At 42.1% G+C, this 14,882-nt stretch overlaps 1 protein-coding gene, 1 long non-coding RNA gene and 1 pseudogene across 8 annotated transcripts; 2 read left to right on the plus strand and 1 right to left on the minus strand.

The window, feature by feature from the left end:
- Positions 1 to 139: 139 nt before the first annotated feature.
- Positions 140 to 4,897, minus strand: LOC136503913 (uncharacterized). Its single transcript, XM_066498837.1, has 7 exons — positions 4,556 to 4,897; positions 2,805 to 2,966; positions 2,649 to 2,715; positions 2,498 to 2,563; positions 2,308 to 2,426; positions 1,296 to 1,375; positions 140 to 1,120 (listed from the first exon to the last, which is right to left on the minus strand). The coding sequence occupies exons 1-7, from the start codon at positions 4,690 to 4,692 to the stop codon at positions 432 to 434; spliced, it is 1,320 nt and encodes a 439-aa protein (XP_066354934.1). The 5' UTR covers positions 4,693 to 4,897; the 3' UTR covers positions 140 to 431.
- A 3,133-nt stretch (positions 4,898 to 8,030) lies between these two features.
- LOC136467710 (protein EXPORTIN 1A-like) lies at positions 8,031 to 9,342 on the plus strand (annotated as a pseudogene).
- A 503-nt stretch (positions 9,343 to 9,845) lies between these two features.
- On the plus strand, positions 9,846 to 12,793 carry LOC136503923 (uncharacterized). 7 transcript variants are annotated; one of them, XR_010770768.1, is made up of 4 exons: positions 9,846 to 10,414; positions 10,531 to 11,342; positions 11,449 to 11,566; positions 12,525 to 12,793. It is a non-coding gene; the product is annotated as an uncharacterized lncRNA (long non-coding RNA). The 7 variants fall into 7 exon arrangements; XR_010770766.1 differs by having other exon boundaries at positions 10,531 to 11,131; positions 11,223 to 11,342; positions 11,449 to 12,793; XR_010770763.1 differs by having other exon boundaries at positions 11,449 to 12,793.
- The last annotated feature ends 2,089 nt before the right edge of the window (positions 12,794 to 14,882 follow it).

A 14,882-nucleotide genomic window follows, 5' to 3' on the forward strand; every position in this document is an offset into this window, starting at 1 on the left:
CAGAGAAATTACCTATGTACTGAAGGTGAACCTTACTAATCTCAAGCTGATATAAGCCCAATCTATTGTCCAAGAGCTAAAACATAAGTTTTCTGAAACATTTTTTTTTAAAAAAAAATCATAGAACATCAAATGGGAGTAGTAGTAAAGTTCTAGTCTTTTATAGACAAGCTTCCAAACGGATATGGGTTAACCTGGGAGAAACAATCCACAGCCAGGAAAAAGTGGCAAAATGCAGAAGGGAACAAATAAGCTTATATACAAAGGCATAGATGAAGGGGAAAAAAAACTCATACAAAGGCGACGGCTTGGCAGTCTGCACATGTCTAGCAGTTGCAAGGTGCACAGGAAAACCCATCTTTACAGCCATTACACTGGATAATCATCCATCCAGGCTCCAGTTACAAGGAACTAACGCTGAACTCTTGCACTCAACCATCTGAAATGTCAACAATTTCACCTCTAATTGGTGAATCCATTGGAGAAGACATAGGTTCATGACCAGTTTGATTTCCAGCAACTCCGTTGCTAGCCACAGGATTAATTGAGCAGGATCTTTCTTCAGGCTGAGAAGCTGGCACAACTTCAAGTTTGCTATTGTCCTTGGGAGCTAGTGTGCAAGAACCAACCGTATGAGAAGTTGAGCTGCCAAACTCAACAACATCGTTGGATTCCCTGGCTAGAGACATTTCATGTAATCTTTGCCGGCGCCTTCTTTCTGTTCGCTTATTGATCAATGGCACCTCATCTTCATCCGACTCACTAAGACAATAGTAATTCAACCATTCAATTATTACCGAGTAGGAACCATGCCGCTTGCTTTGTTTCCTTTTCTTCCGTCTGCTGCATTCTTGGTTATCCAGTACAGCTGTTCTAGGGCGTTTTGGTGCTTCCTGAACAGTTTCTGTCCTTCGAAGGTCAGAGCTAGCATCCTTTGAAAATTTGATTTTCTTATTAGACCCGTCTTTTGAAGAGGAATCCAGTCCTGAACAGCCAACTGCATTATCAACATGAAGGAACTCCGTAGAGGCATCTTCCCGCTTGTTTCTATTGCTTCTTCTGCTCTTATTTGATGTACAGGCAGGTTCTTCGACCTTGACCTCATTGAATGCTTCTACAGCTGAGATTATCAAGAACAATGAGCAATCTCAAAACTCTGTACAAGGTACATGTAGCATACTAGATATGTCTGCAGACTCCGCATTAGAGAGTCATCCCCAGGCATTTGTAGAAAGAAAATGGTCTACTTTATAATATAATATATAATTTGAACTGGTAGGTCTTTAGTTAATTACCTTCCGAACATTTTAGTTCTAGACCTCCTGGTGATGATTCTTGAACTCTACAATAATTACCCGAGCACCGCTGCTTGTGTCTAAAACCAAACATCCAAATACATTAATATGGATAGTCTTAAACATTCAAAGCATGAATCCAACACGTGCTCATTTGGTAAGATGTTCTATCCAAAGTGTTATTATGCTTCGGATTTGGAGTAATCCAAATATAATCTTTCGAGTTGAATATGAATAAGGCACAAAATATGTAGTTAAATTGGCATATCTATACCTAATATTAAAGAGAGAAGTGATTCTTCTGTCCATTTTTTTTACTTCCCATAATGCCCTCACGACCCTCCCTCTCCCATATGTGACGCCGAGTTAGAACAATGTGCGTCCAGCGACAGTACAAAATGTGATCCACGTGTCAAGCAACGATTGGAACAGATGACAGTCAATGAATAAGCCTCCAAGCCACAAATCGTCCATGTGACCGCGCAACAAGTTGCATGTTCCGTTGCAACGCACGGACACATTTGCTAATCTATTATAATTACTACAGCTGAAATTATTAGACTCAAACCAAAAACTTCATACATGTCATCAGCTCAATCATGTTGCTTCTCTTTCATAACAAAATCCGGAGAGACCATGACTTCAGATCCATTGGTATCCAACTAAGTTCCGATGGCATACCTGCTATACATCCAAACCCACAAGCTTCTTTTTTCAAGGACACATCAACTTCCTTTTTGAATACATGACTTAAAAAATGGTTTGGCAACTACTGAATTTGAACGTAACTATCTGTGCCCCTAAATTGGACATCAGCAATGGCTTAATTGCATGTATAAACCATAATTCAAACATGTGCTGATGTGTGCCTGTCATTGTTGGAATCAAGGCAATGATCTTTGCTGAAAAGTTTCACTATTATCTTAGATTTCTGCAATCAAAGAGTTGTACTCTTATTTTTTACAGACTAGACAAGAAAGGCCAAATATTGCAATGAAGTGCATAACCATACCTATGCCAGTGACAGTTAGAATTATGACATGGGTCATCTAGACCTTTTCTCTCAATGCAGTCATCACCAGAAGGTCCTCTCGTATTGGTTGACTTGATAAAATCTGCACAGCTTTGACACTGCACAGGTTGCCAGATGTTAATGTGAAAAATATAGGTTAAAGTGTGCTTATTGCAGTCCTGATTCTTACTTTGTAGTGGTAATATTTCTTATGGATCTCATGGAGCAGAGTTATGCTGTAGCCATCAAATGGTCGCTGAATGTAATTAATCAATGATGTTAAAAAGAAATTGATCATGGAGCAGAGAATAGCTGATAGTTGACGCAGGACTTCAACTCACATGGGGATCAGCTACAGAACTCAAATTGATCGTATTCATCAGTTTCTGAAATTTTGCACCATGATCACTGCTTGTTCATAATTTCAAAATCAATCAAAAAGAAATTATAATCTCATAAGCGTATTAAAAAAATATAAAGTCCTATTGAACAATTACCTATGGTTACTGTTGTTGTCTTTGATGCAAATATAGGCATGAATCATCTCATGAAGCAAAGCATTCTTCAGATCAGATCCATTATGAGATCCACATAAGGATTTCGAAAGAAGTATTATACAGCCACCACCTCCAGGATAATAATCACATGTACTTACATCACTGCAGGAAGATAATTAAGAAACAAAAAACATCAATCTTCTGCTAAAGTCAGCTAACGGGTACTTCAATGACATACTTGGGGGTGGCAAACAATATACAATTATTTCAGATTATAATACACAAGTTGCACTTCAGAAATTCATTTACCTGTAGTGCAGAATTAGTAGTCCGATGCTACGAGCCTAAGATCATTCACCCTACGTATGGATTAATGTTCTGCATTTTATGCGGTGACTTTAAGATGTACCATAATCAAATTATCCAGCTACAGCACATGTATCAAGGGGCAGGCCATGCAGAAACATTTTGGAAACAAATACTGGAAGTTGTCAATGTTATTCATCATAATCACACACGTACACCACTGAAATATGCAAGGAGAAGATGTAAAGTTGTGAGCGATCAATGTGCAAAGGGAAAATGTCCGGTGTTTATAACAAACCTAATGCAAAGATCACATAACTGTGTCTCAAAAGAAAATTCAATGGGCGTACCCAGTGCAGAGAGCTCCCGCTCTGTGCGGGGTCTGGGGAAGGGTGTTAGTGGCAAGCCTTACCCTCGCCTGTGCAATGCGAGGAGACCGCGACTCGAACCCAGGACCTTCCGGTCACAGTGAATTTTCAAAAGAAAATTCAATGAGAATACATAATTGTTTATGGTAGATGATTCCTAAATTACCAACAGGGATATTCGAGAGACCTTCATTATATAACATGACAGGACAAATCCCAACCCCCACACCCACCCCTCCACACACAGACCCAAAAAAAATTGACTTCCCAAGCAATCAAGATCCAGCATCAAAATCATAGTTTTGGGGCTCAGAGCTGTCTGAGCTTAGTTTAAATGCTTCGATCAAACCGCGAACACAACCACAAAATATAATAAATTCAGGTCATAAAACAACCATATTAGAATGTGTTGGCAATATAAACAGTCAGCAAGTTGTTTGGTCCCGAACCTTTTGATCCATTCAAATAGTGCCATCAATAGCTCGTATCTTGTGTAACTGATAAGCACCATTTACTCTATGTGCAGCTCTGAGCAAAGGTATCGATGCAATTGACCTACCACTGTTTTCTCTATTGTCCCTTTCCTCTCATTAAAAAAAAAAATCAGCATCTACCTATGCCATCATGGCAACACTCCAGCAACAGAATTCAGTAAATGAACAAGTAAATCGATGAAATCTTCAGAGGCGAGCAATGTTGGCCACGTGCAGAGCTTAGGTCACATACTATGTTCATGGTGCAATTATTCTGAAAACAGATTATTCCGAATATTCTAATGAACAATAAGGTGTTATCCTGAATCCTTATTTCTCCAGATGTGAAGCTGAGATTTGTAGATTGACGTGACGAAGGGACTAGCCCGTCTTGGTCTTGCACTTCCAGAGGGGCCAAATAAAAAATCATTCACGGCAAGGTTCTCCCCAATTGTATCGCAATGTATCAAATCTAGTTATAAGAAATATGAGATAAGGGATAGCTTGCAACGAAGAAACAATCCATCATCCGAAACTCCGATTTTCGTACCCCGGAATTTGAACCCGTATGCCATTCGAATATGGGAAAGGGGGCGGCACTCACCAATTGGGTAGTGGGTCCTCGGCCCATGAGACGGCGCACGAGCCGAGGGAATCGTGGAAGTAGAGGGAGTTGTAGTGGCAGAAAAGCTCGGAGACGTCCGGCGTGCCTCCGCTCCCGTCCGGATCCGAGCTCACCATGGCCGGATTAGGGTGAGGTTAAGGGAGCCGTCGACGAAGACGGTGGACGAGGGTTTAGGCAAAGCCACCACCCTCCCACTCCGAGGTCACGGGGTCAGTCAGGGTTCTGGAAGTGTGTTTAGACATTTGCTGATTTGCATAATTGCAGGGGTGGTTACGGTGATGATGCTGGGCGGGTTGCCGGGCCGGGTCGGGCCGCGCCCCCAGGAGGCCGTCGATAAATGCAAGACAAGAGATGGGATGAGGAAAGAGGGGAGAGTAGGAAAAAAATTATTGAGGCACTGAGACGTAGGCCCCATATATTATTTGATAGAAAGTAGATGAAATCTCTTATTATCAAACCAGGGAGGTTCGGCCGCCTCTCAGCCCGTCCACGTCGGCCGAAATTACTTCAGCCGCTGGATTGTTCGATCGACAGTCCTGCTTCCTCCCACCGCCGTCTATAGCGTCCGCCTGGAAATATCTGCGCCCACCGTGTTCGCTCCCTCTCGAAACCTCCCTCGACCTCTCCGCGACGCTCGGCGCCCCTTCTTCCACCCCTTCCTCTCGCTCTCCCGACGCCGCGATGCCCTCCTCCTCCTCCTCCCCTCGCGTCGCAGCAGGCCGGTCGGGTCAACGCTGCCGGCTCACCGCGTGAGCCCCTGCCCGGAACGCACTCCTCCTCCTCCTCCTCCTCCTCCTCCAACAACACCACCACCACGTCGCTTCCTCCTCGCGACACAAGGCAGCGGGTCGCGCCGCATAAGGTTTGGCCCCTCCGTCACCGGTCGTCCCCACGGCCGCGCGCGACCCGTGCTCTGTCGGCGGAGGGAACTCCGTGCTGCCCCTCGATGACGACGGGGAGGTCACGTCGGCAAGGTCGGCGGTGGATCTGGACCGGTCGCTCGCGGGGCCCCTCCCGGCGGCGGATCTGAGGCTGCACCACGGCTTGGGGCTCGCGTCGGCAAAGGAGGCGCTGGATCTACGACGAGCAGGCGGATCTAGCGCTAGGCCTCCCCATCACCGCTAGATCCGGCTGCATGGGCTCCACAGAAGGCCGGTGCGCCGCCTGGACGGTGCCACGCTCGTCCTCATCTTCCCCCCTCTCCCTTTCTCCCACTATGGCTGCATATGGTGGCCGCACCCAGTGCAGGTGGGCCTCGACAGTGCCGCGTTTGGTACAGACCAGTCTCAGGTGCTCCCGTTTCATCTTATTTTGTGATTTTGCTTGTCTCTCTAATTTGTCCCTACGTTGACTATGAATCGTGTTCTATTGCTTGACCTATAGTGCCTGCAGCCCTAATGTTTGCCTTCTCCGTGTTCATCTCTAGGAGGACAGCACCAATTGCCAGTGGCCACCTCACTACCGCTGCTACAAAGGTTATGTAATCTCTCTCGCCTTAGCTCCATATGAGTGCCTGCAATTTTGAATGTTGGTCCATTTGCATCAGAGGCCACAACAGAGAGTGTACTTCTCATCACTACTTCTCGCCATCTTACCTCACCACATTTCCACAGTGGTGCTCGCTTAGTTCCCTTGTCAATAGAGCACAAATTGATATGTACATTTCGATTGCCACAGCGATGTTCAGCCCCAGTAATATTCTGCGTAGGTACACTACTTTGAGGTTTTGGCACCTGCCATTTTTTCCTTCTTAAGCCTGTGACGAAAAAAATACATACCCATTGCTCAAGCATATTATCTGATGTTCATTCTCTTGTGAGGTACTGGCCATGCCCTGTTATTTATATTATGCAATTTATGACAGTAACCCGGTTGTCACCATGCCTTCAAGCTTGAAGTTGAAGACCAAAGGATGATTGGTATGGTTCTGAAGCCTCTAAGAATCCTGTCTTCATTGGGGAAAAAACCCTGACCTTTTTCGTTGTGCCAGCGAAAACTTTACAACCCTTTAAAACATGTTTGTTTGCAAAGAGAGATGTCACTACGAATTACTATAATTTGGCTCACCCTTTCCTCTGAATTATATACACGTTGCAGTTGTGTTTCCATGACATGTTTCTGCCATACTCATAATTGAACCAGCTGAAAGTGAGACCAAGGTAAACATTTGCAACTTTTCTTTCAACGATCTACATGGTCACTGTGATCGCCTTACCGTTCTGTAGGGTGTGGGCTGCTTAAACCTCCTCTCCTTTCATGTTGATTTCTTACCTATACCTGCTTGCTGGCCTTTATATGTTTTTTAACGAATACGAACTGTTGTTGGTACATATATTGATATATATAACAATGATGATTCTACTCTTTAGGGTCAGCTTTCTCCCTAACCCCCCTCCCCTGCGATTTATGTATAAAAGCAATACTACTTCTTCTTCTCATGCTTACTATGATATGTCGCTAAACTTTTCAGAACATAAAGTGCAGTCAGGTCATTGCAACCTACCTGCTGCTTTGTACCGATATAAGAAAAAAAAGGTAGCCTTAGGATTATTTTGGTATATAATTTGTCTCTATACCAACGTGAAAACATACATATACTATACTTAGGTTCTGCAACCATGATGAGCAAAATAGTACGCAAAGTACTTAATCTTCAATCTTTGATTATACTTCTACTGTTTCCCAAAATGCGTATGAAAATGACCTTTGTAGTGAAAGAAAATAGGTGCAAATAAAAAAGGAATGCGAGAGAGGGGGGGAGTAATCAGTATTCCAGTGCTCTAGGTATTTATATTTATCTTAGCCATACATACAACCTAACAGTTGTCCTGCCAAACTAACATATTGCCCAATATGAAAATACCATTTAGTAATGCTTACTTCTCAGGCCAAATTATTCAGAGTTTATTTATTAGGGGTTATTTCTATGGGAGTTGTATGAGGTTTTGGGATTGCATTACCTTTTGTGTGGCTAATAGATTGGGAAGCAGAAGAGTACAATGCTCCCTAACTTATAAGAATTTATTCATGCTATACTGATTAACACATGACGTCTCAGTCTATTATTAATCTTGGCAGGTTGATATGATGATGATGTCAAGAGCTGATCCACGTGCTCTATGAAGACAACTGTGTCGTCTGCTGTCAGCTTGATTAACTCCTACCTACATACGCATTTTAAATGGGTTTGTTTCTAAATACTGTCAACGAAGTGACAAAGCTTCTAGTTGTCTATACATGAAATATCTACATTGAACTATTAATGTTGTATCTGTACGAAGATTAAACTGTTTTTTCTCTGCGCCCCCAAACCGACGGATCTGGCAGATCCGGTGCCTCCATGGCCGGATCTGTCTCACGCCGCTACCCACTGCCTCCTGCGCGTCTTGTCCTGCTGCTCCTCTTCTCTCCGCTCTGTTGTGGCGCTGCAGCCAGCGCCGCCCGCCTACTGTGACGTCTCAAATTTTGTTCTTTGCTTCGTGCAATTGGTACCGATTGCTTCCAAGCATTAATCCAGCTTTCAAGTCCGGTTAGTAGTAACCCCTTTTGTTTTGAGGCCTTGATGTGAATTTATGATGCGAGATATTGTCAACTTCAACTCTTATATTATTTATGGTTATCATTTGACTTTCTGTTTCAGCAATTGAAGCTTGTGATCATTTCGATTAATTGGGCATTCAGACGTACAAAGAGAAATATTGCAGAGACTGGCCTTAGTCTATTGTTGGACATTTTCAAAAAATTCTAGGTAGGAAAACATATTCCATCCAATGCTGTCATCATATAGCTATATGGAAGCTAACTATCCCATGTGATCTGTTTGCAGGCTTCAGGATTCCAAAATCAATTCTACAAAACCTACTTTTTCACAATTGAGCAAAGAGTTTTTTGCAGTTCTCACAGACACATTCCACAAACCTGGTTTCAAGCTTCATGTTTTGGTGCTACAACACTTATTTTGTGTGGTATGCTTATATTCATCCTCCCTGTAACCAATCATTTTATTTGTTCATCTAGTTATTGGATTTGCTAATATGTAGGTTCATGGTCTAACGGAGCCTCTATGGGATGATTCTTCAGTACCATATCAATATACAGATAGTGCCATGTTTGTTCGAGATTACACCATAAAACTATTAGGAACATCATTCCCTAACATGACGATAACCCAGGTACGATTGCAGCCACACTTCTTGGGTTGTGCCATGAGTCACCACAGACCTAACGAGATTCGTTGGACAGGTGACCAAGTTTGTAGATGGCCTTCTGAGTTCAAAACATGATCTTCCAAGTTTCAAAAACCATATTAGAGACTTCCTGGTGCAGTCGAAGGAGTTCTCAGCTCAGGTAACCTCCTCAGTTTGGCTTGCCATAACCTTTATCCTAATTATATGCATTTGACGTAAAACCAAAACAGATAAATAGGGATGTGACAGACTACCACAACTAGGCTCTAGGAATAAGGATGCATTTCTTGCTTACCATATACTATTGTTTTTATGTGCTTGTGGACCGGATAGGCCCTTAGTTCCACCAGCACATTAGCGATGAATTTCGATCCTGTTTCCTTTTTGTTTACACAAGTGATTTTGTGCAAATTGTCTTGTGATTCACGTTTGCGGTTGCTTGTTTTGTGATTTCAGGATAACAAGGATCTATACGCGGAAGAGGCTGCCGCCCAAAGAGAACGGGAGCGCCAATGGATGCTTGCCATTCCGGCCCTCATTGCCCCTAGCGAATTGCAAGACGAGATGGTAGATTCCTAGTGTTCCCTTGTTGATTCAGCTTTCTCTAATGTAGCTTCCTGTTTATTGGTCCGGCCTCGGAATACCTCTGGAACCCTCGACTTCCAAGTGGCTGAGTTTTCTTCGGTGGTGAAAAAATGTGCCTGCTGTAATTTTATTTTTGATTACCTCCACATAACGCTGATTCCAAGATTTGTTAAACATATTTTTTATCTACGCCTTAACTGAGTGACTGGCTGGCGCGCGTGAGGACGCGCGTGATGTACTAGTCTACCATTATTATTTACTACATTTTCTGCTCCCACAGCCAGCCACGTCACCGGTTTCCCTGCCCGTTAGATTTCCCATCCACGGCCTCCGCAGCCCGTCCTCACGTAGGAGCCACGCACGGGTCACGGGAAAGAGAGAAAAAACATCGCGAACCTTCTGCGACCCTCGCGACCTGGTGCACTCCGCCGCCCTCTACAAACCCGCGGCGCAACGGTACCCTCAGCCGCCCCCAAGCTGCCCCCCCCCCCCCCCCCCCCCCCCCCCCCCCGTGCCGCGCCCTCGCAGCCAGACCCGCGTGTCCTCCGCGTCGTCCGGCGGCTCCTGACACCTCGGTGCTACCCCAGACGTCGCCGGGAGGGAACACGTCGCCCACCGGAGGGAACCTCCTCCGCTGCATCTCCGTCACCTCGGACCCCCCCCCCCCCCCCACCCCCATTGTCGCGCCGCTCCCCACCGCTGCCGGCGCCGACGTCGCTCTGCCCGCCCTCCCCATCGCCTAGGTATTCCGGATCTGCGTCGCCATGTACATCTGACTTCCGCTCCGCCCTAGATGGCCGACTCTCGCGTTGCCCCGCGGTGCTACCTCGCCGCGTCAACGGCTCCTGGGCCGTCCACACCGAAGCCGTGTACGTGCCGTCGTGCCACCGGCAGCTGTCGCGCATCCTATGGCCGTCGCGCTTCATCTCGGCTATGGCTGCGGGACTGTTGGGGGGTCGCGCATAACTGTTGTCAGTCTGACCGCAGTCCCACCTGGGCATCGTGTGGCCGTGCCCATCGACGAGGTTCCTGCGCTACATCAGCGCTGCTTCCCTGCAGGATCTAGGTAACATCATCTGGGGACTCCAGGTCTTTAACTCACCTCAGTACCTCACTCCTCTACAGTTCAGAGTTTAGACGTCCAATGTGATTAGCTCAAATCCAAATCTATGATGCCGACAGGTCATACCATACAAAAGGAGCAGATCCAATTTGAATGACAGTGTTTATCGTCAAAAAATGCAGGTGTGTATTTCGACCATGCTATGCCGTCCGATCGTAAACATCTTTGTCATATTGCCCAGGTTTAAGCAAATTTTGCTTTATAAGACCAAGTATAGCAACTTTAGATTTCCTGTTACGTACTACACACTATTGTTTACCTTCACTCACATTTTGGATCAACGCCTAATTCCTCTCCATGTAGTTACTGAAATCTTGCTACGCCTGTCATCAGCTTATTTACAAAGGAGCTTCGTGTGTTCCATTACTTCCTTCGATCGATTTATTTACAGACACGAGCTTAAGTATGCTTTAATGTTGAATACAGATTATTTTATGGTGCCGACAGGTCATACCATACAACCTCTGTTCATTGTTACTGCTTTCTAACCATTGCATGGTTGCTAATGCAGTCGCTATTTTTTTTATCGGATTTCTCGAAGCCAACAAATAAAGGCTGCACCAATTGGAGAAGCCTATCAAAAACGTGAGCCTTAAATGTTGGACGATTCATAAATCAGAAACATTGCTCCATTTCTACCCGCTTCATTGCTACCCATAGGTCTATTCTATTGGCGTTGCTTTTAGTACTTGGGTTTTAGTCATGCCTCCTAAAATTAGCAGTCTCTTTTCCTTTGTCATGATCTTTGCAGAAACTTCTATGAATGAGTGTGCTGCAGGGAGCACTACCTTATTCTAGCGATAACCTTCCTATGAGTTCACTTATAAATCCACACGTCCTGTATAATGATGTTCATGCAATCACGGTACAGGTACAATCTTTGTCGTTTTGTTTTTTCGAAGTTATGGATAATAGTTTCAACACCTTTTGTCAAATAATTCAGCACACATTTGATATTTCATTGATAATAATTTTAGGTTCTTTCAACCAGTTGTGCACGCCTTTCTTCAGCTGTTGCGTTGTCTGAGCCGATTTCAATTTTGCCTACTCAAAGTGATAACATCCTCATAGCCAAAGTGAAAGCAATGAACCAGGGTATGCATTGTATATCAGATAAATGTGAAGTTCTTAAGGGCATGTGCTCCCTAATACAATGCAGCTGCAGTCAATGGAGTCATTTCCTTCATTTTGTTTGCCTAATTTTTTTAGCTAAACATCACTTCTATATTAACCAATAATGGGTAGTATTTCAAAATATGGCGCATGCCTTTTTTTTTGGTTATGAGAATGATGGATACCACTCACTGATGTTCCACAATTTTTGTTGTATATTGACTGCAAACACATTATTGCAGTGGAGCTATCTTCGTTTATGAAATAATTGCATCAAAGTATGAGTTCGATGTCCTCAAAAACAAGAGCAATATTGTAATAACACAAGTTTAATTGAATCCCTTCATACATAATTAAGATTGTTAACTAAATGGTTTAGAATTCATGGGACTGTACATGTCAACCTAACTATTAGTTGTGCTCATCGAATCTCAGACATATGCACAGATTTGTTATTATAGGAAATTCAATGGTTTATATAGTACAATACATTCTATAGTATCTGCACTTATCCCAGGTTTAAGTACTGATTTAATAGTATTACATGGGCAGAAAGTGCGATGAAAATTGAAACCAAATTTTAGTGCTACAATATTCATGCTTCTTTAATTTATAAGATAGTTGACCGCATCCTTTCGGTGAAATGTACGCAATAAGCAGAGATAGTTGATCGCATCCTTTCGGTGATAAAATAATTTATTGTTCCTCCCTGAAAATACCATATTATGACCTTTAAAGGAGAAAGTATTAGACTACTGCCAAGATCAGTCATATAAGATACTTTTTGTTTGGGCAATATGCAGATAACTCATTTCCTTTATGCACCATTTTATCTGCTATATTTAGCCATGAACTGACACTGCAATACATGATTAAATTTTTATGTGCTTATTGTTTGCTAATTGACATTTATCTCATGCCTTATCCTCTTATCCTACAGTGCCTTCAATTTGCCAGATATTTACGTAGATTATATCCCAGATTTGCTAAGCATGAGGAAGAATAAAAAAAAACATTATTGGTTTTGGAACAGCCACATTGTATTTCCTGATGAGAGCATTGAACAATGTGATCAAAATCTCAGAGGTGCCAATATTTAAGGATACTAACATGTGTAATGTGTTCGACTGTTTTTATTTGTAAATGTGTTAGAGCATTACTGTGTGTTGGACCAGTGGTATGCTACAAAAATCAGGCTGAATTCATGCTTTTTTGTGTGCACATTTTCATTTGCTACAACCAAGGTCTGAATCTAATGAAAAACAAAAGGCTCACTATCCCTGATGTATATAAAACTGGCTTTCAGTAACAACCATTTCCTGCATTCCTATGATTCAGACATGCTCCTTCATTAGCACTATATTTCCGTGCTTCCTATGATTCAGAGCTTGCCAGCTCGCGCAACTGCGCGGGGTTCCGGCTAGTTTCTCTTAATCTGCTACAGCACACTTCCTCGCCAACTTCAATCTTATTTTCTCAATTTTCTATCAGTGTTTTAGACTTCAAAGGAGATGTTCAATCTAGTGAAGTTGCTTTAAGGAAGATAATAATTGATCATGTATGAACATAATGCTCATTTCCCTGCAATTTAGCAACATGAGCTAGAAAATAGAAGACATTGCGTTATATGGGGTTAGTATCAGCGCCAAGTGATGTAAATCTTCTTACAAAGGATGAAATACACGTAAAAAGGGTATAAAAATGATGCTGTAAATAGCACCAACAACAATTCTCCCCTAATAATATTAGGGGACTATTGGGGACGCACTAAATCAATGTGACCATGTCAGTAACCACGGACACTATTATATGCAAAGCAGCATAGCATATGGCAAGATGGCTTCCTTTGATGTGAGTAGTCATCACAAAGCGATAACAAAGTTGCGGTCATCTTGAGCGCGCAAAAATCTCACATTATTGTTAAACAAGAAAGAGGGTATAATAAAGATATACAGATATGAAATAGTAGAAAATAAGATTTGCTTTCTCTAAAGGCAATATTTGGTGTGCGTCTGTTCTCAACATACGACTTCATAACTCTAAATATATAACTAGAAAAATCTATGGAATGTTGTCTATATTATAAATGAATATAAAAACATTGCAGAGGTTATTTGATAATTGTAGTTGATCAAAAAATATACATGTTATCAATTAGATTAGTGAGATAAAAGCGATGCTACAATTTACGTCATATTCTTCAGCACTACTTCAGCAGTATTTTTCAGCGAACAAACAGTGTTTTCGTCTCACGATAAATTAGCATAAGCTAAATTTCAGCGAAAACAAACAGGGCCTTACTATTATGAGTTTATGACACTGCCGGATTAGTGGGCGTATGAGGTCTTTTTTCTTTGGTTACAATGCATGAAGCATGACCATATTTATGGACGGCAGCAAGGGTATTCTCTAGTATTTAATGGAGTACCCATGATTAAGAAAAAAAATATCTAGTATATAAGCACAAGTCATTGCCTAGTTAGCCAACAAACTCACATAATCAACTAGCTTACTATTGCCTGCGATATTGAAGGAAACTAGACTGATGAAAAATGAATTTAGAATAATTACTTATACGAAGAAATAAAATATTATAAATTAGTGGTAGTGAATTGTGTGGCACATTGGCGTGGACAACAAAATGCTTGTGTGTCTTGCTGACATAAACTTAACAATTACATGTGTTAGTGGATTTTAATTGCATGTGATAATGCATCGCTGAGATGAATAGCTCGAATATTATAGATATTAAGGTTTAATATTATAAATTATAAGACATAGAGATAACCCCAATGGCCAGCTTTCATCTCTATTTAGCACCTAACACAAACTCCTCCAGCTCCCGTCCCAAGTCTAATGCTGGCGCATCTTAACTTATTGTGAAATATATATTTTTATTATAAATATTTAGTGTTACATTTACAAATTTAAGAGGTATTGTCATTAAGAGAACTAAACATAAGCTAATTATAAAACTAATTGCACATGAGTAGACTAATTAGTGAGACGAATCTATTAAGCCTAATCAATCTATGATTAGCACATATTTACTGTAGCACTACGTTGTCAAATCATAGACTAATTAAACTTAAAAATTTGTCTCGCAAATTAGCCTCCATATCTGTAAATTATTTTTTTAATTAGTCTATATTTAATACTCCTAATTAACATCTAAACATTCGATATGACGGCACTAAAGTTTATTCCGTAGTATTAAACACCCCCTTAGTTAAACTAAGGATCCTTCTATAATCGTGACCTTTCCATAGCGGAAGTAACTATCGTTCTATAATTCGTT

Source organism: Miscanthus floridulus, chromosome 1 (genome assembly GCF_019320115.1).
Source record: "Miscanthus floridulus cultivar M001 chromosome 1, ASM1932011v1, whole genome shotgun sequence".
NCBI lineage: Eukaryota > Viridiplantae > Streptophyta > Magnoliopsida > Poales > Poaceae > Miscanthus > Miscanthus floridulus.